This window comes from Urocampus carinirostris, chromosome 13, assembly GCF_059441175.1.
Source record: "Urocampus carinirostris isolate Australia breed hairy pipefish chromosome 13, RoL_Ucar_1.0, whole genome shotgun sequence".
NCBI lineage: Eukaryota > Metazoa > Chordata > Actinopteri > Syngnathiformes > Syngnathidae > Urocampus > Urocampus carinirostris.
In genome coordinates, this window is record NC_142361.1 from 35,068,488 (window position 1) to 35,093,882 (window position 25,395).

General features: G+C 42.1%; 1 protein-coding gene across 2 annotated transcripts in view; it reads right to left on the reverse strand.

Moving 5' to 3' along the window:
* Window positions 1-24,547, reverse strand: part of LOC148354428 (uncharacterized) — a 42,447-nt gene extending 17,900 nt beyond the window's left edge. Inside the window, exons 1-2 of one of the 2 annotated variants that reach the window (XR_015852536.1) lie at window positions 24,080-24,547; window positions 19,219-20,298 (exon numbers count right to left, since the gene is read on the reverse strand). Coding sequence is in view for 1 of the 2 variants with exons in the window: in XM_088351743.1 (XP_088207869.1) it covers window positions 19,230-20,298; window positions 24,080-24,298 (1,288 nt within the window). In the remaining variant the exon portion in view is untranslated. The remainder of the gene's footprint in view (window positions 1-19,218; window positions 20,299-24,079) is intronic. The other variant, XM_088351743.1, reaches the window with a different exon arrangement.
* Window positions 24,548-25,395: the final 848 nt, after the last annotated feature.

Here is a 25,395-nt window from a genome sequence, read left to right on the forward strand (position 1 = left end):
GAAAGGGCTGCACAGACCACAGATTATTGTAAACTACAGACTATTATGACATCATCCCCTGATCTAAAACCAACAGGAGGGCAGGGGAAAACTCAAAAACTTTAGCATGAGGAAAATGAAGTCATGTTTATTTGTATAGCTCTTAATCACAAGGAGTCTCAAAAGGCTGCACAGACAAACAGATGATTGCAAACGACCTGATCTACTTTTGTAACCTAGGAGATTTGATTTAAAAAAAAAGGGTTTTTAGAACAGGTTGGAATTTTCTAATCGGAATTTTGGATCCACTCCCGTTCTCCTTGTAAGTTTGAAATTCATTGATGTCTTCTCTCCTTATTTTTGTGTCTACTAAACTATTAACTTGCCAATACTAATACTAATTTAAATGAGTTATATTTTCAGCCAGTGGGGTTAAAACATGTTTAAGTTTTATATTTTGCATTGTAAGGGTCACTTTGAATATCTGTTCCTGAAAAAGAATCATCTTGTGTTTAAAAAAGACTTTTATCTCATTTATTTTATTCATTTTAACACTATACTGTATTTTCCTGAAATTATCTCATTTAAAAAAACTATTCTAAATGATTTTATTGTGAAAACTTCCTTCTTACCTCATGTTCAGTCTCTTCAAGGTTTCTTCATTTTCCTCATGCTGAGGTTTTTGAGTTTTTCCTTGTCCTCATGTGTGTTTTAGATCAGGGGATAGTGTAATAAGTCTGTAGTTTGCAATAGTCTGTTCAGCCCTTTGAGACTCTGTGATTAACGGCGTCAGAAATAAACATGACTTGACTCGAATTTCTTCATTCTTAGGTTTTTGAGTTTTTCCTTGCCCTCATGTAGGTTTTAGATCAGGGGATGGTGTAATAATAGTCTGTGGTCTGCAGTCATCTGTGTTCTGTGAAGCCCTTTGAGACTCCTTGTGAATAAGGGCGTCACAAATAAACATGACTTGACTTGACTTTCCTCATGCTTAAGTTTTTGAGTTTTTCCTTGCCCTCATGTAGGTTTTAGACCAGGGGATGGTGTCATAATAGTCAGTGGGTTGCAATAATCTGTGGTCTAAGCAGCCCTTTGAGACTCTTTGTGATTAAGGGCGTCACGAATAAACCTGACTTCACTTGACTTCACTTGACTTCATTTTCCTTTATTTTGAGGTTTTTGAGTTTTTCCTTGCCCTCATGTAGGTTTTAGATCAGGGGATGGTGTCATAATAGTATGTAGTTTGCAATAAACTGTGCAGCCCTTTGAGACTCTTTGTGATTAAGGGTGTTACAAATAAACATGACTTGATTGGACTTTCCTCATGCTTAGGTTTTTGAGTTTTTCCTAGCCCTCATGTAGGTTTTAGATCAGGGGATCTTGTCATAATAGTCTTTAGTTTGCAATAATCTGTGGTCTGTGCAGCTCTTTGCAACTCTTTGTGATTAAGGCCGTCACAAATAACCATGACTTGACTAGTTCTAAAAATTCACTTATCCGCAAGAGTTCTTTCCCCAACTCTTATCTGAAAACTACTGACCAATGTAATAATAGACAGGAAGTTTGTCAAATCCCGAAAACCCTCATGCCAAAGATGGATGACTCTACTGCTAAATATTCAGAAGCTCAGCAATTTCTGCCTTGTCCCAAAAGAAAAAAAGAGGTATCACTGGTATATCGCATATGCTTGATTTCATTGTAATCCTTTCAATACAATCCAAGAGCAACTAGCTAAAACGTAGCCTAGCTTAAGTACTGTATTCTGATTATGGTTGTCCTGGGGTCAAGGATGTTTACCTGGAAAAGGTACTTATGCATGTCCCTACATACATAAGTTTCAGGTTACATAGGACCTGAACGGGAAAATATTGCCTCAAGTTACAAATATATTTCAAGATACAAAGTCAAAAATGTAACCCCGTGCCACTTCCAGAGTTCTCCCTGGCAACCCGGAGCGAATCCTGGCATGCTCTTCGTGTCCCTTTCTTGCTCTGTAAACACCTGGCAACCGGGATGTAGGTTTGAATCCTATTAGCTCTTTGTGTCCCCTTTCCCGTCATGCTCTTTGTGTCTCCTTTCAACTCTGTCAACAGTCTACCGTGTGGTACAGCTACAAAGAGCTATTTTACACAATGGAGCCCACGAAAGACATCCAGAAATGTGGACGAAGAGAAAGAGACTTTTTGTGGGTATCGGAACAAAGCAAGAGATAATACAAAAGTATGAAAACACACACCGCTATGCAGGAGGAGTTCAGAGACCACAAGGAGGGGGACGCATCTTTCCATCTGCCGAAATTAAGGATATTCGGGCAAAATTCCATGAAGTCTTGGAATTTGTGGGAAGGAACTACCCAGAAAGAGTTTTGAAAGTTCATTTCCAACGGCTTGTCAAAAGCTGGTAAAAGCAGACGTCATTGGATCAGTTTTTCATGAGACACGAGGCAAAAAACACTCCGGAGGACAAGTAAACAAAGAGGCCAGTTCTCAGATAAATTAATATTTTAACAGGGGCAACACGGCAGCGCAGTGGTTAGCACGTGTGCGGCACAGTTCTAAGGTCTTGGGAACCTCCTGCGTGGGTTCAAATCCAGCTACTGAACTTACTGTGCGGAGTTTGTATGTTCTCCCCGTGCACTCCGGTTTCCTCCCACATTCCAAAGACATGCATTTCAGGTGGATTGGCCGGTCCAAATTGTCCCTAGGTGTGAATGAGCGAGCAAGTTGTCTGTCCCTGTGTGCCCAGCGATTCGCTGGCAACCAGTTCAGGGTGTCCCCTGCCCACTGCCCGATGATTACTGGGATGGGCTCCAGCACCCCCGCGACCCTACTGAGGATAAGCGGTGCAGCTAATGAGATGAGATGAGATTTTACTGACAGGAAATAACTGAAAATGAATTAATCCTTTAACTGCCTCCCAAAAACGTCCAAGTTAACCCTAAATAGTCATAAAACACATCTTTCTCTTCACTAAAAACACAAACAAACAGTAATTGAACAGAAAAATACAGTTAAATGATTGAGAGACATTTCATACTTCGAGTTTATCTTGTCTCGAGGTGCTCTCATGCAGAGGTATGTTCTTTTATATACATGTATGTTAAATTATTTATTCGTATGGATTTTTTGTTAATATTTTTTATCAGATATATCAAAAGTAAGTAGGAACATAAGAATGTCACAAGCCAGAAACGGAGACAGGACCCAATAGCGTTCGTTTTTACTCAGTTTTATTGAAAAAGAGAGCAGTGCTTGCTTCCACGATCCGATGATCGTCGGACACGGGTGGCTGATGGCAAGAACGCGGAGGTGGCACTTCCGTGTCGAGCGAGGATAGTTGTGGGCGGCGGGCAAGCTGGTCGATAGCCGGGACGGGGGAGCAAGGGCAGAAACGGGTCCAGAAACAGGTCAGAAACAGGTATCAGGCAGGAGAATGTTGGAAGGTATAGAGCTTGCCTAGCTGAAAGCGTAGGTTCGCAGGACAGTCTGACAGCTTCCTCTTGGAAGCCCGGGGGTTAAAAAGGGTCAGGGAACCAATCAGCGACCAGGTCCAGAAAAATGGTCGGCAACAAGTATCAGGCAAGAAACAGGGCAAAACAGGTCGATGGCCGGGACGGAAGAACAGGGCAGAAACGGGTCCAGAAACAGGTCGGAAACAGGTATCAGGCAGGAGAATGTTGGAAGGTACAGAGCTTGCCTAGCTGAAAGCGTAGGTTCGCAGGACAGTCTGACAGCTTCCTCTTGGAAGCCCGGGGGTTAAAAAGGGTCAGGGAACCAATCAGCGACCAGGTCCAGAAAAATGGTCGGCAACAAGTATCAGGCAAGAAACAGGGCAAAACAGGTCGATGGCCGGGACGGAAGAACAGGGCAGAAACGGGTCCAGAAACAGGTCGGAAACAGGTATCAGGCAGGAGAATGTTGGAAGGTACAGAGCTTGCCTAGCTGAAAGCGTAGGTTCGCAGGACAGTCTGACAGCTTCCTCTTGGAAGCCCGGGGGTTAAAAAGGGTCAGGGAACCAATCAGCGACCAGGTCCAGAAAAATGGTCGGCAACAAGTATCAGGCAAGAAACAGGGCAAAACAGGTCGATGGCCGGGACGGAAGAACAGGGCAGAAACAGGTCGGAAACAGGTATCAGGCAGGAGAATGTTGGAAGGTACAGAGCTTGCCTAGCTGAAAGCGTAGGTTCGCAGGACAGTCTGACAGCTTCCTCTTGGAAGCCCGGGGGTTAAAAAGGGTCAGGGAACCAATCAGCGACCAGGTCCAGAAAAATGGTCGGCAACAAGTATCAGGCAAGAAACAGGGCAAAACAGGTCGATGGCCGGGACGGAAGAACAGGGCAGAAACGGGTCCAGAAACAGGTCGGAAACAGGTATCAGGCAGGAGAATGTTGGAAAGTACAGAGCTTGCCTAGCTGGAAGCGTAGGTTCGCAGGACAGTCTGACAGTTTTCCCTTGGAAGCCGGGGGGTTAAAAAGGGTCAGGGAACCAATCAGCGACCAGGTCCAGAAAAATGGTCGGCAACAAGTATCAGGCAAGAAACAGGGCAAAACAGGTCGATGGCCGGGACGGAAGAACAGGGCAGAAACGGGTCCAGAAACAGGTCGGAAACAGGTATCAGGCAGGAGAATGTTGGAAGGTACAGAACTTGCCTAGCTGAAAGCGTAGGTTCGCAGGACAGTCTGACAGCTTCCTCTTGGAAGCCGGGGGGTTAAAAAGGGTCAGGGAACCAATCAGTGACCAGGCCTGTTGGCACCAATCAGCAATCATGACAAAGAAACCCTTGCTCAAGGGCACCCAAGTCAGTCCAAGACCTATTTTACATATTAGCACTGAACTGTGTGTGTCTGTGTGTGCTTGCATATGTTACTTCATTATGGAAGCAGTGGACAAAGAGAATTGCTTATGCATTTGCTTTACAAAAATAGATGCTAAAACTTAAGGTGATACAGAAAAAATGTGCAAACTGCTGCATCTGTGCTGCTGACCGAAACAAAGCTTGCCTGCTACTGCAAAATTTGAGACCTGGTCACACTATAGCAATTTCACAGACAACATTGAGTCCTGATCTGCACTTCTCGTCTTTCTCTGCGGCAGTGTTCATTTTACCTGTGAAAAGTGATGGGTCCCGGGGACTGGCATGCTCAAAAATCTATGGGTCCCAACAGAGACCTATGGGTCCCCAAAATTTAGTTGAAATTGTTGACAAATATGTAATAAAAATCGATATATTTGTTCAGTTTTAATCATCAAATTATCAATTCATTTTCTGCATCAAATTCATCTCATCTCATCTCATTAGCCGTACCGCTTATCCTCATTAGGGTCGCGGGGGGCTGGAGCCCATCCCAGCCATCTTCGGGCAGTGGGCAGGGGACACCCTGAACTGGTTGCCAGCCAATCGCAGGGCACACAGGGACAGACAACTCATTCGCTCATTCACACCTAGGGACAATTTGGACCAGCCAATTCACCTGAAATGCATGTTTTTGGAACGTGGGAGGAAACCGGAGTGCCCGGAGGAAACCCACGCAAGCACGGGGAGAACATACAAACTCCGCACAGAAAGTCTGGAGCTGGATTTGAACCCATGCAGGAGGTTCCCAAGACATGAACTGTGCCGCACATGCGCTAACCACTGCGCCCCCGTGCTGCCCCTGCATCAAATTATTGTTGGTAATATACCGATTAAAGGGATAACCACAAACCTGTCTTTTTTTCATTTTCTCCTTTTATACTTCCTTTTTTTCTAAACTTCTTTGTACAACATCATAATTCGTAATGTAATGCTTCAAAGCAAGTGAGCCGTTTGAGAGCCAGCTCTCTTTAACGAGTGGAGCCGAAAAAGCCGATTCTCTAAAAAGAGACAGACTTTCACTACACAACTCGAACTCGAGATCGGGGTGCAGACGAAAACTTGAACCGCGAAACCAAAACAACAATGGCGGATCTGCCTGACGAAAAGTTTGGAGTGCGGTAAATCTTTGTTAAAAAATGATAATGACAATTCTGTGTCAAAAAAGTTGCGTCCCCGGCAAAAATAATGCGTCTCGGACATAGGGACGCGGGCAAACGAGAACACTGCCGTGGCCTTCTATTTCTGAAAAAATAACATTTTTGAAAACTGGTCAGGATTTGTGTAGCTACTCCATTGAAATGGCCTCCTGATTATGTAAATCATCCGTTGTTTCAAGAGTGCTAACAAAGCTAAACGTGAGATGGTCACGTTTAGTCAATTGTGTTCCCTTTTCACATGCAGCCTTTGTAGGAGAAAATGTAGGTTCGATAATCTTTTAAGTCTTCTTACGTGATTTAATAAAGTGCACCGGAGCTTGCCATGAGGGGGAGCCTTTTATTTCGTCATCCAAAAGAAACTCAGAGAACTCCAGACATAACAATGCTATTATAGCTTCAGTTTTAGTACAACCCAAAAGGCGGCCCTAGTCCACAGTAACAACAGGAAGATGCTGTCGTACCCTTATTAGGACATGTTGTTCGCCTCAGTTTGCTCAGAGGGACCTTGCACAGCGGGACCTTGCAGGTCCCATGCCCTTTTAGGGAAACTCAACTGTCTTGCCAAGGATCTTCTCGAATGATGTCAACATTCCCTCACTACTGTAAGCAATGTAAGCAAGTCTTTCTACATTTCTAAATGTATGCAACTCTATTCTACAAATGCAAGTCTATTTTCCACAACACCTTTAGCTATCAGATGACTTGATAGAGGACGTTTTTGAACTACAGTAATCCCTCGGGTATCGCGGTTAATGGGGACCGAGACCACCCGCGAGAACTGAAAATCCGCCAAGTAGCGGCACCCCTTCAAAAATGCTTAAAAAAACATATACAGGTATACAGTATACCCCCTCGCCATTAAACCGAAATGATCGCTGGCATGATGGCAAGGAGTAATTGGGTGATTCATCCAGAACTCTTCACAGTGGAACTGAATGTACCAAAACATGACCCACAAGTGTAGCCATGTCTTACATAATCAATTTAAACAGAATAGGACTGCGGCGAAACTACTACGAACCATTCAGTATGATTGTATAAATCTCTCTCAACCACATGCAGCAATCGCAGTTTATTTCGTATGTAACCGTACTACCGGTTACATATTGAAAATAAAAACAGTGAAAATGTCATATTTGATGAGTGTTTGTGAAGCGTTTTGGGAAACAACAGTTAAAAAAATGGTCTGTGTTCGTTTTAATGAAAGTGAAAGCGCTACCTACTGACAATAACGACGTACTTTAGCTAGCGGCATCGAATGGCTTTTACAACAAATACACAAAACCACACACAATTAGCCATCTTTAGGTAGTACAAACAACCGCTCGCTTTTGGTATAATAAAGTCAAACTTGAGATGAAATGTAACAGAAGAGCATATACTTACGTCGCGTCGCCGAGTTCCTCCATGATAAACAAGAGCCACATAAGAAGGGGGTGAGGTGGGAGGAGTTGAAGGGGGGGTGAGCGAAGAGGTAACTCACCATGATTAAGCATTGTGTCAGGGCCTCCCCCTCCCCTTCACAATAAGAGTGTCCACACCGTGTCTTCAGTTGACATAAGCTCGCGCTTGCTCAAGTCAATAAATGCTTTTATTGAGAAGGTAAGGTATATTTTTTAGACCCGCGAAGCTCTGAACCTGCAAAAGTGGAACCGCGAACTAGCGAGGTTCCACTGTATATGCAACTGTCACTGATGTTCTACAAATTCTGTTTCATTAAATAGACCAGCCGAGATGATGAATTCAACCTTGGCAGAGTAAAAAGAAAATTACAATCTGTGTCAATGCGAGCTACGCTGACTTCATTGAGCACCAATCAAAGCATTGCATCTTTCCTTTTAAATAAGCTGCACGCTGTTGTCTAACTGTGGGATAAAAAAAATCCATGTTTGGAAGATGTAAAATTAGCCTGTGTTGTGAGGTAACCATTTTGAAAGTTATGTCAGCTTTTGGCAAACGAATGGCATTGTTGCACTCATTTGCTAATTAGCTTAGCTTGCAGTTTAGTGTTAAGATCCACTAAAAAACTTTGATACACATACTAGTAGAGATTTTGATATTACCTTTAAATGCAAAGGTATAAGCTCTTCCATCCTTAAAATATAGCATACCGTATTTTCCGCACTATAAGGCGCACCTAAATGCCTTTATTTTTTTCAAAAGCTGACCATGCGCCTTATAATACAGTGCGCCTTATATATGGATCAATATTAAGTCGCAAAGTCTTGCAACTAAGGCAAGCAGCCACCGACTAGATTTTCCCCCGAAGGCAAAGTCGTCCGCGGTGTATGCTGGGATTTATATACCGGCGTTTTATTTCCTAACCAATGTGTCAATCATCATCTAAATCAGTCACTATTGGCTAAAGTTATTCGGAGGTAAAGGGGGCGGATCCTTTTTATCATTTACAGGCTCGCATAGGCTAAAGGGGTGAAACAAAGCCTGCAATTGGCCGAAAAAGATGAACGTGAATCACACGTTGGGTTGCACTACGGCATAGAGAAAACATTTTTTACTATTCTGTATTTGTAAATATTTTACTCTCCTGCATTTACTAGACTCACGGTTGTAAGAAGACCATGGTTACGTATCATTATTGAACGTGATGGCTGCAAGAGAACTTAGGTGAGCTATGCGGCTTTATATTTTCCCGGTATCTTGTTTTAGAACGATCTTGATGTTTCTGTGATGAGCCTATTTTTAAACTCAATTCAATTCAAAGTGTTTATTGTCATATGCACAATAAAAAAAAACGTTTCCCTGCACAATCAAATTCTTACTTTGCTGTCCACACAGTTGCCAGCAAAAAAATAAAATGGAAACTAAGAAATGTTTGGCATTTCTTGAATCCCAAGACTTTAACCCCCCGAATGATATTTGAAACGATGCATTTGAGTGATCGGTGACATCGTACAGACACAGCATCCGCACGTGTCTACGACACGTATTTGCTTCTTTGCAAGCTTTGGGAATGTTAAGGGGGTAATATGTTGGACTGAACTATCTGACTGTTTTGTCGACGTTCCCATTGTAGTGCCTTATAATCCGGTGCGCCTTGTGTATGGAAAATATAGGACCAAAAACTATTTTTTGGGGGCGTGCCCTATAACCCGGTGCGCCTTATAGTACGGAAAATAAGGTAAATTATTTAGGGAGCATTGGGATGTTTTTTTTTTGTCTTTTGTTATTTTTTTAACATTGCTTTTTGTCTTTTGGACACAACATTTCACATGAGATTAGACTAGTAAATAGTCATTTTATTGAAATGCCATACTTATGCGGATGCCATGGTATTACTGCGACAAGATCACTGTAAACAAAGTTCCCGAAAATGTATAAATCTAACATTATTCACCTTTAATAAAATTATTTGGGGCTCCATTTTACTTTATGGTCTGGTGTGATATGCCTTAACATGGCGTAGCATAGCATAGCGTAGCATAGCGTAGCGTAGCGTAGTACAGTATAGTATAGTATAGTATAGTATAGTATAGTATAGTATAGTATAGTATAGTATAGTATAGTATAGTATAGTATACTATAGGATAGGATCGAATAGGATCGAATGGGATAGCATAGGATAGTATAGGATAGTAGAGCTGTCAAATATTGAAAATATGATTTCAGAATGGCTCTAGAGAATTTTCAGTCGTAGAAACTGTTTTCCTAGTAGCATTTAAGATCACCATTATGAGGTTGACTGTGGTTTTCAGACGATATTTATCCATCCATTATCTGCACCGCTTATCCTCAATAGGGTCGCGGGGGTGCTGGAGCCCATCCCAGCCATCCTCAGGCAGTGGGCAGGGGACACCCTGAACTGGTTGCCAGAGACAGACAATTCGCTCACTCATTCACACCTAGGGACAATTTGGACCGGCCAATTAACCTGACTTGCAAGTTTTTGGAATGTGGGAGGAAACCGGAGTGCCCAGAGGAAACCCATGCAAGAACATGCAAACTCCGCACTCGAAGGCTGGTAGCTGGATTTGAACTCATGTCCGCAGAACTGTGCTGCGCACGCACTAACCACTGGTCTACCGTGCCGCCCCCTTAGACAATATTATCACTTTAAAAAACAATAAAGCAGCCATCATTAATGCCTTTATTTTACAAAGTAATATTTATAACAATCAATGTATTTATAAAAATCAACATTTTCAATGCAAAGAAAAACAGCAGCTTGGATTTATTTGGTAGTTTTTATCTAAAATGCCCTTTTAATAATTTGCTACAACCTTGAATAGCATACTACAAAAAAATCGTATTTGGTAGCTCTAATATAGGATATTTCTAAATGTTTAATAGGTTTCTTTTAATAGCCTGTAGACTCCAAAAAAAGGTCTCAGGAAACTCGACTTAATGAATAGAACATTTTGTGGGGCAGCACAAGAAAAGAAGACAGACGGAATTGATGAAGTGGTGTGGCCACCAGACCAAAGCGGATCACACAAGCTGTTCGAAGCCGCGACTCAAAGTCACCTTAAAAAAGAGACGAGCTTCTCTGATGTGCCGACCAGAGCCGTCTGACAGAAAACTGAACGAGAAATCAGTTGAGATGGAACTTCTGGCCCGTGACACAGTGAGTGAAACCTGTGAATTAATTTCCAATTCGCTTTTATTCATATTGCACCGCATGGCAGTGCAGGAGTCGTCTCTAGGCACTTAACACATGAAGCTAGACGGCTCACTTATTAAAAGATCAAGTTATCATCGCATAAGCATGCACTAGGCAACCGAGGTGTGCATAACTGAGTGACACAGGCAAGAATTATTACTATCTATCATCTATCTATCTATCTATCTAGACATCTAGACATCTATCTAGACATCTATCTATCTATCTATCTAGACATCCATCTATCTCGACATCTATTCATCCATCTATCTAGACATCTATCTATCTATTTATCTATCTACCTATCTAGACATCTACCTATCTAGACATCTATCTATATATCTATCTATACATCTCTCTATCTATCTATTTATCTAGACATCTAAACATCTATCTATCTATCTAGACATCTATCTATCTAGACATCTATCTATCTATTCATCTATCTATATATACATCTATCTATCTATCTATCTATCTATATATACATCTATCTATCTATCTATCTATCTAGACATCTATCCATCTATCTATCTAGACATCTATCCATCTATCTATCTAGACATCTATCCATCTATCTAGACATCTATCCATCTATCTAGCTAGACATCTATTCATCTATCTAGCTAGACATCTATCTATCTAGCTAGACATCTATCTATCTAGCTAGACATCCATCTATCTAGCTAGAGATCTATCCATCTATCTATCTATCTAGACATCTATCTATCTATCTATCTAGACATCTATCCATCTATCTATCTATCTATCTAGACATCTATCTATCTATCTAGACATCTATCTATCCATTTATCTAGACATCTATCCATCTATCTATCTATCTAGACATCTATCTATCTATACATCTATCTATCTATCTATCTATCTATCTATCTATCTATCTATCTATCTAGACATCTATCCATCTATCTAGACATCTATCTATCCATCTATCTAGACATCTATCCATCTATCTATCTATCTAGACATCTATCTATATATCTATCTATCTAGACATCTATCTATCTAGACATCTATCTATCTATCTATCTATCTAGATGAAGTATTTTTTCAACAAACAAAAGTTTGTAAACGTTTTTTTGTTTTTTTTCGAAAAATATCTTCTGAACTGTCAAATTAGAATTTTAAAAATAAGTCGTATACCTACCGGTCAGCAAAACCAAAAAAGGCTATATTAGATGCCCCCATAAAATGTCTGCAGCCACAAAAAATTAAAAGCCTTATACAAGCCTCTAATTAAAAAAATGAAACACATATGGTATCTTTCTATATTTGTCATGATGACTGATTAGTTTCACCTGTTCCCGCTCATTTGGCGCCACCTGATTGGTTCCCCGTTCTACCTAAGCTCAGTCCTTTCACTCGCCTGTGGTCAGTCCGTCAGCAAACCTCTGTTTCTACAAGGCAAGCACTTTGGCTCTGACTCACGTCTGTCCCACTTTTTGCACCCGTCCGTTCCTGATTTCCCCGCTTGTCTCAGGCTACGACCTGTTTTTTGACCCTGACCACGTTTTGCTCTCTTGTCTCGGCTATCGACCGTTTTTTTCCTTCTTCGACACCACGATCTCCCGCTCCTGAAGATCCACTTCCGCATTCGGAACACGTTGCGATTCTGTGAGCGTCTCTCTTCCCGCGTCCAGCGTGTACCAGATTGCGGGCGCTGACTTTTCTCTTTATCTCAATAAACTTGTGAGAAACGTTACGCGATTGGGTTTAACCTTCGTGCTGGTCGTTCTTTCCCCCTCCTTTACTATTTCTCTTTTTATCTATTTTGTTTCTCACATTATCTCTCTATCTTTCTTTGTCCCACCCCATCTCTTTTTCTCTCCCTCTCTTTCTCTTATTTATTTCTCTCTCTTTTTCTTTCGCTCAAATCTACTAGGCCGGCCCCCGAGAGAATGTTTGTTCTATCGTGTGGCCCCCGAGTTCAAATGAGTTTGACAGCCCTGCTGTAGAGGTACTGCTGTACTTACATAATGGTGTGGCCAAATCAAGTAAATCCCTAGACCTGATTTCCCTACCTATGTTATGATTACTGAAATTCTCGTCTTCCTGAAAGAACCCGTCAGATCGTCTGCGAACCTATGCTCCCAGCTAGGCAAGCTTTTGTGACCCTCCGACTCTATCCTGCCCTGTTTTCTGTCTGATACCTGTTGCCGACCTCTTTTCTGGACCCGTATATGTTTTTGCTCCTCCGCCCCGGCCATCGACCTGTGCCATTTCCGCGTTCCTGCTATCAGCTACCCGTGACCGACGATCATCGGATCGTGGATGCAAGTCCTCTTATTTCTTCTAAATAAAACTAAGTAAACAAACGCAATTGGGTCCCGTCTCCGTTCCTGGTCCGTGACAACCTATGGCTTTTGAGAAATCGACTCCTTCCTGCATTATAGAATTCATCTTTTTTCCCCCACTCTCTTGGTTGCATCTTCAGCAAGTAATAGCAACTCTTCTTATTGCAACCTGACGTTGCCATGGTGACAAAAGTCATGTCAGCGTTAGGCTGTGCAGTTGAAGGTGAACCGTGGCAGGAATTCAACCTTTGCACAGTGTTGAACACAAAACTATCTATCTATAAATCTATCTGGACATCTATCTATCTATCTATCGATCTATCTATCGATCTATCTATTAATCATTATTAAGACTATTTAGTGGCTATATTTGCACAGATAAAATACATGTATATAGTTTAATTCTACATGATGGTGGCAGAAAAAACTTTCATCCTGCCTGGGTGAAGTCCAAACAGAGAGAGGGAGTGGTTTATTTTGCGTCAGAGAAATCAGTACACACAAGAACATGACTTCAAAATAAATGAATACAAGATTGATAAACGTACAAGAGATATAATTACACTCATTGTTGAAACGTTACTTTATGTGTGTATGTGTATGAGGAACATTGTTTTTATATTTAGTAATATAAAAACAAGCTGATTACCTTGAGACAGAAATTCAAGAGATTTACATTGAAAACCTGACACTATCTATCTATCTATCTATCTATCTTGGTCATATCCCTCAAGAGGGGTGACCAACAGCAAGACACAAACATTCAATAACGAAGAAAATAAAAGGGAAATAAATAGCAAAAAAAGGGTAAACTCATTCGCGTTAACGATCAGTTACTTTTATTAAGGAAATAAAAGTCGTCCAACACTCAGGGACAACAACAAAAACAGGCTTACAGGCAAACAGGAACTCAGACTAGGAATACTCACTAAACAGGCTTTTACTCAGAACGGGCAAGTACAGGTTTCCTCCAGTCAAACAGAACAGAATAATGCAAAGTAATGCAATGAACCCGCAACCGGCAATCCCCAAAACCCGCCCTTAAGAAGTACACACGCAAATTAGAAAATCTGCTACAGCCGGTGCCAAGGGGGCGGGGCCAGCCGGTCGCCACGGCGACCATGCTGGACATGACACTAAGAGACAGCAAGGCAAAGAAAGGGGGGCGGAAAACCGAAAGGCCTCGCAAACCCTAGTTATAGTGTCACGAAATGTGAGAGGATGTGGAAGTAAAGCGACTGAGTGGAAGAAAGAGGAGATCGGAAGGATGATGACTAAAAGGAAGGTTGATGTGTCAGCCTTGATTGAAACAAAGATGAAAGGAAAGGGTGAATTACAGCTTGGAGGTATGTATGGTAGAAGGTCTGGAGTTACGGGTGGACATGCTAGAGAAGGAGTGAACAAGTATACCTTTGTCAGAGTGGATAGTGGCAAGATGGTGGACAGAGCACCGATGGATTTCTCACACACCTGTCGTACTGCAAACACCTGATCCACACATCCTCTTCCTTTCCTGAAACCACTCTGCTCCTCCATCACCAACTCATCCATTCTTCCTCTCACTCTCTTAATCAGACAACAAACTAATACCTCTCGAATTGCTACAATCATACTTATCACCTTTACCCTTATACAACAAAACGACCTGAAAACAAAACTAAACCAGGAAAAATAATGTAATTTCAGATGTTATGAAGACACCAGGGATAGCCAAAGATATATGACTAGTAAAAAGATTAAAAGCATCAGTGCATTTGTAATCAAAGTGTAATTATCCCTACATGAAAGCTTTACCCAATCAAAATCTTCCATTTAATTAGCAAAGGCAATTGTCCGCTCTAATTTGTTTCTTTGTAAAGAACTAAATGACTTGTTTTCTTCTAAGTGGCATTTTTTCATCCATGCGGAAAGAACAAGACAAACATTTTTTTTTTAATTATGGTTGGCTAACAATACTTTGCTTAATTTCGTTTCGGTTCTTAATTCATTGCGCTGAATAGTGTTAGAGTTTTTTGTTTTTATTTTTAAAGACAAGAGCAATGAAGGACTGTTGCAAACCTCTGTTTTTTGGAATATAGCTATGAAACACGATGATACAACTTTTCCATCTGCATTTTTAAGAAAATAACGTAAATCCAATAACCACGGAAGCCACATTAATGAAACTAAACGCATTAAAAGACTGAGGCAGAAAGTCAGACGTCAATTGGTGATTTATATTCGTAATATGTAAAAAACGAAACAACAACTGTCACGATTGCCATGGCGCCCAATTGGCCCCGCCCGGGTGTCACGGTTGCCGTGGCGCCCGATTGGCCCCGCCTGTGTGGCGCCAGGCTTGTTGACGAAATGGCTTCCTGTCAGTATTTAAACTCTGTCCTGTCAGTCCCCTTTTGTCGGTCCGTCTGCGAATTTGTTTTTACACGGCAAGCCCTTTTTCGCCTGTCCTTTTTTTTGCTCCTGTATGTCTCCAGTTATGATTTGTTTTAATCTTGACAATTTCTGCTCTCCCGTCCAAATTACAACCTGTTTTGATCTCCGGTCCCGAATAACGATCCGTTTTTGATCTCGACCACGTCTACTCTCCTCTCCTGGCTTTTGACTTGTTTCCGATCCCGATCACATTTTTGCGCTCTATCTATCTCTATCTACTGACCCGTTTTTTCTGTTCCTGACACCGCCATCGCTCGCCACGGATGTCCAACTTCCGCGTTCAAAGCGACCGCTCCCCGCAACCAGTGATCACCGGATGGTGTGTTTGCAATCATTTCCCTTCTTCCCAATAAAACTGAGAGAAATGTTACGCGAGTGGGTCCTGTTTCCGTTCTGGTTCTTGACAACAACGTGCATTTAAAACACAAAAAATGAACTCCATTAAATGAAACATGCAAAAATTCGACTATTTCAACACAAAAAAGAATTTACTGATGGTAGAGTCAAATTCCCAGAAGTGATATCCAGAAAGCTACGAAACGAGTGCAACTCTATTGTTAACAAGTAGTGTTAGCCTCTGTTTTTTGGATTAAACCATTCAGGCAGGGGGGGAATAAACCATAATAAAAACTCTCTAAAATATACTGTACATTGCGAAGCTCACACCAATAGCCCTATTTTTATTTTACGTGTACAGGTGTCATATACCTTTAAAATGTTACTTGACATGGCTGGCAACCAGTTCAGGGTGTCCCCTGCCTACTGCCCGGAGATGGCTGGGATGGGCTCCAGCCCCCCCGCGACCCTAATGAGGATAAGCGGTACGGCTGATGAGATGAGATGAGATAATCATTAGATATATGAGTCATAATTTTGAAAATCTCAGATGTGGTTCATAATATGTCCTTTTTTTCTTTTTCTTTTTTTTATAGTTAAATGTTTAACCACACAAATTTTATCTGTGGGGTGTCCAATACAGTTGAAATGTTATGGGAAATTAATTACTATACATTTAAATTTAGATATTTGAAATACAATACTCAAATAAGGAGGTAGGCTTTATGGGAAGAAAACAAAAAGAACACAAGGGGAGGATAATAAAGGCAAGGCGTTTGAGAGGGACCACGTTTCATTTTATTGTGATTTAGCGTGTTATCCTGCTGTTTTTGTTGATAATGATACTGTAGTTTCTCAAAACATTTGTGATAAGAAAAAGTGGATAACAGTGACAACAATGAAGGGAATGAAATGTGAAAATGGTGCACGAGTGTCTGCCGTTTAAATGTTGCTTATAAGTACAGTAAATAGTTTTGTCTTTATTAGCAGGAATTTAGTCATTTTTATCCAGTCATTTGAATAATTATTGTTGGTTCGGTAGAAATGTTAGTCATATTTTAGGTATTTAAGTACAGGTTAAAGGATCTTATACATTTGACTATAAAGGATTTTATACGATTGACTACAAGTTGCATGTATTGAGTTTAAAGCAATAGATATTTACTGACTGTTGACGTAAAACGACCCGGCGTTGTTTTGGGAAAACGAGACATCAAGGCGCTGTGTTGTGAGATCGTTGGGCGCAAACAACTGCTTAGCACGCCCATGGGAGGAGCCGAGACACCATCTTGCGGGAAGACGTGAGCCAATAAGAGAAAGCTAAAGAAGTGGAGAAGAAGGCTTCCCGATCACAAAATAAACATACGCCCCCGTGCGAAAATGTCAGCTTTCCTGGTCATTTTTCTCTCAAGAAACGAGCGCGCAAAATAGTTGGATGGATGTAGGTCGTGTTTGCTTCATGGAGTCAGATAACTAATTCGAACAATTTGGTACGTGTTGCCAGTTAAATTCCAACAACGTTTTATTTTCGTATGTGGCTATTTTAAATCAGTTTTAGAAGGTTGGCTTGTATAAGATAAAGTCTTATATGCAGGTCTATCCAATAAGTCTTTGGTAGGGCGGCAGTAGCTCAGGAGGTAGAGCGCTCGTCTTGGGATCAAGGGATCCCAGTTCGAATCCCGGCTCGTCCGTGTTACATGTCGAAGTTTCCTTGAGTAAGACACTGAACCCCTAACACCCCCAATAAGCAGGTTAGCGCCTTACATGGCAGCAAGGCCGCTATTGGGAAATGTGGAGCACATTGTAAAGCGCTTTGGGAAGTCATTGACTTGAAAAGCACTATATAAATGCAGATCATTTCATTTCATTTCATTTGGTTAATATTCGTGCAATTGCTCTGAGATCTTGTGATGCTCTCCTCCTTGCGCAAATTTTCAGACATTTAACAAATAAGGAGTGAAGTCTCCGGACCACATCCGTTTTAGATGCAGGGTGCATCAGACGGAACAAACCTGTCGAGAATTCATCAGGTTGAGAGTACAGTGGAACCTCGGTTCTCGACCCTAATCTCTTCCAGAACCCTGTTCGAAAACCGATTTGTTCGATCACCGAAATCATTTTTCCCATTAAAAATAATGTAAATAGTTTTAATCCGTTCCGACACCCTGAATGCTTACCTAAAATGTTTAACGTAAACAAAGCTAACCCAGGCTTATCGTACGTTCGCGTTATCGTAATCTTCTGTACGAAAGATTACGCTAACATGAACGTGTAAAAATAAAAAAAATCAGGTCGTTTACAAGTCATTTAGCACCCGGGTCTCCACAAGTGGTGAGCGGTTCATTGGAAAGGGGGCTCCGTTCCAACACCCTGAATGTTGGGCTCCGTTCGAACACCCTGAATGTTTACCGTAAACATAACGCTAACCCAGGCTAATCGTACGTTTGCGTTATCGTCATCTTCCGTACGAAAGATTACGCTAACACGAACGTACGCACTCACGCATTACGCGCATTCGAACTCCGATTTTTTGACCGAACAGCAAAGCAAGAATTTTTGGTCGGACTCCGATTTGTTCGAACTGAGAGGCGTTCGAAAACCGAGGTTCCACTGTACTATATTCTAAAGACTTTGAGTTTCTCTTGTGGTAAAATCGCACAAGGTTCGTGATCCAAGATGAGTTTGGGGGGAAAAAAAACATGTCAGTTACACTGGACTATAAGCTATTTAAAAAGTTTTGCAGCAGACAAGACGAAGACGACATTCGTTTTTTGCGTTGGAAGATTTTATACATTTGACTATAAAGGATTTTATACGATTGAATAAAAATTACATTTAATGTAAAAGATATTCACTGACAGGGCTGTGGTGCGAGGTCAGGGCACCCTGGTGGAAAAAGTTGTTTACAGGAACGGCGTGAACGGAACATACGGCTGATAGAATAATCAGCACATCCAGATGCTGTTGACGCAGAAAGGCCCTGATGACGTAGAAACGCTCGGTATTGTTTTGAGTACCCCAGACATTGGGACGCCCTTCTACGAGTTGGTGAAGCCCAGGGGACTTCCTTGGTGCGCCCATGGGAGGAGTCGGCACGCCATTATGCGGGGAGAAGATAGCCAATAGGAGAAAGCTAAAGGACTTGAGAAAATGGCTTCCCAGAGACTCTAACATCTAATTCAGCCGTTTTGGATAGAGTACACTTAGTTAAATTGTTAGGGAAATTAAATCTGCCCCCGTGTGGAAATGTTGGCTTCCTGTTCATCTTTTCCTCCAAGAAACGAGCGTGCATAAATTGATGGGTGACTGTAGGTTGTGTTTGGTTAATGGAGTTGGATAACTACTTCAAACCATTTGGTAAACGGTACATTTTAATAATTAATTCCAACAGTGTGCTGGAAAAACAACCTAGTAAAACATGCCAAACCATAACACCTTGACACAGAAATCAGGAGCTGGTAGCTATTGAAAATGATGACAGATGTTTCTAGAGAACAACTATAATTTAAAGACAAACTAATTTTACCCTGTGCCTACCGTTGTACAGACTCTGGTGTTGGGGGGACAGCTCTTCTCCAGCAGCTCTCCTATGAACTGCCTCACGGTTCAGGGATCCTCCGCTGTTCCCACTTTTGCTGTATTCCAGCCCAGGATTGAATTTACAGTGATGGTGGTGCCGTATTGACTCTGGACTCCCCACAATCACCCGGCCTTTTCGTAAATGTTCAGGTGTCCCAGGTACGGCTTTCTTTGCTTCCGGGCTTCCACAACTTGCACCCATTGCGTGATCTGGACGGTGTTTTTGACTCAATTCAGGACTGGACCTGGCTATGCCCTTTACACAACCAGGTGATACATGACCTAAAATTAAAAGCTGCTTCTGGGTATGAAAGTCAGAGCCACGGGCTTTACGGTAGGAGTTGCAAGGTTGCCTTTTGGGAGACCTGTTTCGTCTTTCCGGGCTGTGTCCTCCACAGTCTTGTGGGTCCATGTTGGTAAGGGAACCCCCTCTGGGACGGCATGGTTGTGGAAAGGTGTGGTATTCTGGTGTAGAGCTATGCCTTCTGCCTGTGGAATCGCACATGTCCCCAAGTGTTTCAGGAGGTTCTAAAGAAGCACATCTCGATCCAGGGCTAGAACCGGAACCCAACGACGAGTGTTTTTGCTGGGCATTGTCAGGACTGTCTGTGCTTCCTGCACTAGATGTGCTGCTCCCATCACCGACATCCCTAAGCAGACCAGGTACCGGTAACCCTCCGCCGAGTTGGGACAGGCTGCTCTGGCTGTCAATAGAAGTTCTGCACCCTGGCCCGTTTTGACCACCACTGCCATTCCCTAAAGCCACAGCCGCAGCCCTCTCCTCCTCCAGCATGAGGCACACCTCTTTGAGTTCCAAATTATCTCGCATAACATCGCTCTGTCGCTGCTCCAACTCCTTGAGTTTTTGCAGGTAGATTGCCACCTCCTTCTTCATCAGACCGCTACTGTAGCGGCCCAAGCGCTGCCACTCCCGGGTCACTCGTTTCCCTTTCTGACGGTCGTCATCCAGGAAACAACACAAGTCTCGGAGCTCTTGATTGTCCTCTTGCAGTTTTTGGTTCACATCCTGGTTTTCGGACACATATACAAGAGAGGGAAGGTCATCTATTGATACCAACCAGTGAGAAAGACTGCACACTTCTAGATTACATTTGTTTCGTATTTTTTGGTACCATTAACATATTCAGTGTCTGTGATTGATTATCTCATTTAGTTCGAGGTGTAACACAAGTTAAAATATTCTAAGACAATCTTGGACTATAAAATGTGAGTATCAAAGATTGTCTTTTACTAATACCCACTAGTAAGCCAGGATGCATAGCAAAGTTTAGAGATATAAATAATCAAATATTAGGTAGTCATCAATACTCGCATCACATATCGATACCACTCCCTTAAACTCGCAAAAAATGGCTGGTATCCAACATAATATTTTTCTTCATGCTGCATTTAATCAAGGTATTTTATTATTTTTCTACAATTTGTAGTTCCAGATTGTCAAACAAGACTAAAGGTGATACTGGTATTGGTCACTGTCAAGTGTTGATACTTTAGATAGTTGGTAACAAGAGAAAAAAATAAAGAATGAAAGAGAACAGAGAAAAAATAGCTGATCTAATGCCTTGTATCGGTACTCACCATATTGCCCATGCTCTATTAGTAAAAAGTTAGCTCTCTGTATTTAAGCTCAGTGCTCTCACTTTTCCTTTGTCAGTCCGTCAGCGAACCTCTGCCCCGCAAGACGCGAGTTTCCAGTTGGTATTTTTTCTCCGGTATGGTTCCCGTTTATTTTGTCCTGTCTAATATTGGTTTCCAGTTTCGTTCCGGTCTAGTTTGTCCTGTTTAATTTCGATATCCTGTTTTGATATCAATCCTGTCCGTCCCGTTGTTTGATATTGGTTTCTAGTTTTGTTCCCGTCTAGTTTGTCCTGTTTAATTTCGATAACCTGTTTTGAAATCAACCCTGTCTGTCCCTATGTTTAATAGCAGTTTCATTCCCATCTAGTTTGTCCTGTTTAATTTCAATATCCTGTTTTGATATCAATCCTGTCTGTCCCGTCCTGTCCAGTATCGACCCCATCTGACCGATAACTGCTCGGGCAATTGGTATCGTTATCATCGGCTTCTGGCTTCCTATCATTCCACGCCAGGCTGCTGTCTAACGTGCATGCCTCCCCATTTCCCGTAAAATAAAAGGCTTGTGTGAGAAACGCCACGCATTTGGGTCCTGATCCTGTTCCGGTTCCTAACACACAGGCAAAAAAAAGTGAGGGGAGCATTTACTGCATAATGTTGTAAGAAATATCGTATCATATAGTTGTGCTATAATTTTGACTCTGAGTATTAACACTAAAACAAAGTAACCTGAGTATGCTGTGGGTTCACCAGGACAAGCAGCTGTCAGTCACTCATGTCAATGAAAACACTTTGCATTGTGGCAGCTGTCCTTTGCTCAGGTCAGGGGAAAAATAACAACTCGCCTTTGAGCATTTGCTTTTAACTAACACTTATGAACGGGTCAGGTGAAGAATTTACAACCTTTGCATTAAATCGTCTGAAATCTTGACAAATAATTATCTCTTTCTATGTTGATCTTCTTTATACAGACATAATAATTTAGCATTTTCATTTTTTTGATGGGCGGATTATAAACCATACAACAATGACAACCACCATAGAACCTATCTATTATAAAACATGGAGTTTCATTATCCTTTCGTTCATTATATCCTAACAGGGCTGTTTTAGAAAACAGTTAGAAAATAGTATTCACATGGAAAACAAATAAGAGTTTTTACATAGTTTCCCTCAAAATACTACTACTAAAATACTACTTTATTAGATAACAACATATGACTTAGCCTATTGTCCAATGGGCGCCCCGTTGTTGCAGCTTAGACACCCATGCTTACTGTGAAGGTGTGTGGAGAGACTTAGATGATTACTCATGATTACTTGTCTCTTTTTGAACCCCCGTCTTCCTGTCACCTGTTGTCAGTCCGTCTGCAAACCTCAGCTCACGCTAGGCAAGCCTTTCGGCCCTGACTCTCCTGTTCTGTTTCTCGTCTGTTTCCCGGCCCATTTTCTGACCTTGACTACGATTTTTGCTCCCCTGTCCCGGCCACGGATCTGTTTTTTCCTGCTCTCGACACTGCCATCGCTCGCCACGGAAATACCACTTCCACGTCTGAGCAACCTGCTTTCCGCGACCAGCGATCTACGGATCGTGTGTACTATCCTTTCCCTTCTTCCAAATAAAACTAAGAGAAACACATGCAAGTGGGTCCTGTCATCATTCTGGTCTTGACAGTAGGTCAGTCCATACTAGAGGTCAGTCCGCACTGTAGGTCAGTCCGTACTAGCATTCTATGTTCATTGTTTAGACACTTTTTAATGAAAGGCTACACAACAAATGTTAAATACCCAAAAGCTATAGCAATTCACCTAGAGCAATTCGATTGGGTGAGAGGTTGCGCCGTCTAGACTGAAAGTAAATACATTGATATCCTCAATTGCAGTATTTTGTGACATTTTTACAAAAGAACTTTGCTTGCACCTTGTTTTGAAACCATTAATTAGGACAAAAACGGCGGTCCAAATGAGCATCAACACTCTTAAGTAACTTCTCGAGGGAGACAAACTTTAAGTGGTATAAAATGCGCTGGAGGATTAAGTTTTGTATGGCAAGCAGGTTTTCTGGTTTTGTTGAATTTTGTCTTCGAATATATACTAAATATATCCGGTAATGTTTTGCTTTTATGTCTCTTCGAGTCAAAAAGGTTACCAACCCCTGTGCTGGACTAACAAGTACAAAGAAAGAAAAAACAAAACCCTAGTGAGCATTGCATCACTTTCCACGAGTCTCCCTTCCCCGTTCTTCCTAACCAATCTGTTCTGCCCGAACAGCTTTGTTAAAAGTAAGATAATAGCAGATATTGACGGGGGGACGATACGGGTTTCTTTGAAGTCAGTTGAGCATTGTAACAGATACTTAATAGCATACCTGTCAGCCTGTACGTTTTTGCCATACAAAGTATGTTTATTATGCATTTTAAGACGTGCACGACGTATAAGAAAATCTGTACGGAAAAACGCAAATTTGTCAATGATGGGTACCATCCGGAATACACCGACTATGACGAAACGACAAATCAATCAATGCAAACAAGTTCGCCGCGGTAGCCTCTATCTCGGTATCGTTGTTTTCGTTGCAAACGAAGCCAACGGTTTGATGTAGTGAAAGGAAGTCCGTCTCTTTTTAGAGAACCGGCTTTTTCGGCTCAACTCATCAAAGAGAGCCAGCTCTCAAACGGCTCACTTGCTTTGATGCATTGTATTACGAATTATGATGTTGTATAAAGAAGTTAAGAAAAAAACGGAAGTATAGAAGGAGAAAATGAAAAAGGACAGGTTTGTGGTTTAATCTGAATATTACCAACAATAATTTAGTGCAGAAAAATAATTCATAATTTGAATAAGAAAATGTGTTATTCTAGTTAATTATATTTGCATGTGTTTTTTCCTTCTACGGTCAACGTCCAAGCTACTTAATTTTTGAACTTTTTTTAGAATAAACCTCATTCATGTCGAGCAACTCAACAAAATTTTAATTAACAATACATATGATACAACGAAACACATGCACAATATAACATGTTTAACTACATAAATAAACACGTTTGAAAAATAAATATGGTGTAAGATTTTTTTTTGTATTTTGTAAGGGAAAATACGATAGTTTGTAACTGCATGGAGCCCTGGAGCTTAATAGAGAAAATTCCCACTTTTGAAGGACACCTCAAACGTCACATCCAACTTCTAAGTGTTAAGTCACTTCATGGATTTACCTTCAAACTCCGGATCTCATTGAGGTGTTGCTGGAGCCTTCTGTTGACCTCCCGCATCAGGTTCCCGTGCTCCACAATGACGCCCCTTTTCTCAGCCTCGGTTCTCCGCAAACGTTTCACCAGCTCGTCTTTGCTCCACAGGAGAAGCTCCTCATCCGACACCTTGGTGATATCGTCCGGGTGACTATCTCCCCTTTTGGACGCTGCGCCTTTCTCCATCTTTCAAAACTCTAGTAAAGCCCCCTCCCAAAAAACTCAAAGATTTTCAGATTGCCCAGCCTGACTTTCCTCCAATATCTGAAACGCTTTCATCTAGGTTGTCCTCCTGATGTCCTACAAGTATAGATTCGTCCTTTCCTGGCAGTGCAGGAGTCGGTCCAGGTGCGTAAGGCCGCCATGCGGTCACCCAAACGCGGATTGGTGCCTAACACCTTTGCGCAAAGAAGAGGAACATCCGAAGGAGGGAGGCTGCAGGTGCAAAGAGAGCGAGGATGGATAAACCGGCATGCTCGCTCACGAAGCAAAGTGTGCGTGCACCCGTATGAATAGTTCTCTGCGTGCGCCATCTGGTGTTGTTTAGGGAACAGTGCACAGACATGTGTTTCACAAAATGCATCATTCGGTTGGATCTCATCTCTCATCTCATCAGCCGTACCGCTTATCCTCAGTAGGGTCGCGGGGGGGCTGGAGCCCATCCCAGCAATCATCGGGCAGTGGGCAGGGGACACCCTGAACTGGTTGCCAGCCAATCGCAGGGCACACAGGGACAGACAACTCATTCGCTCATTCACACCTAGGGACAATTTGGACGGGCCAATTCACCTGAAATGCATGTCTTTGGAATGTGGGAGGAAACCGGAGTGCCCGGAGGAAACCCACGCAAGCACGGGGAGAACATACAAACTCCGCACAGAAAGTCTGGAGCTGGATTTGAACCCACGACAGGTTCCCATGACATGAACTGTGCCGCACAAGCGCTAACCACTGCGCCGCCGTGCTGCCCTCGGTTGGATCGGTGCTTCTTAATTATTTTCTGTTGCGCCCCACCTCGGAAGAAGGAATCATACCTGTCGCGCTCCAGGGCTCCATGCCCTTAAAAACTGTCGTATTTTACCTTACAAAATACAAAATAATCTCATCTCATCTCATTAGCTGCACCGCTTATCCTCAGTAGGGTCGCGGGGGTGCTGGAGCCCATCCCAGCAATCATCGGGCAGTGGGCAGGGGACACCCTGAACTGGTTGCCAGCCAATCGCAGGGCACACGGGGACAGACAACTCATTCGCTCATTCACACCTAGGGACAATTTGGACCGG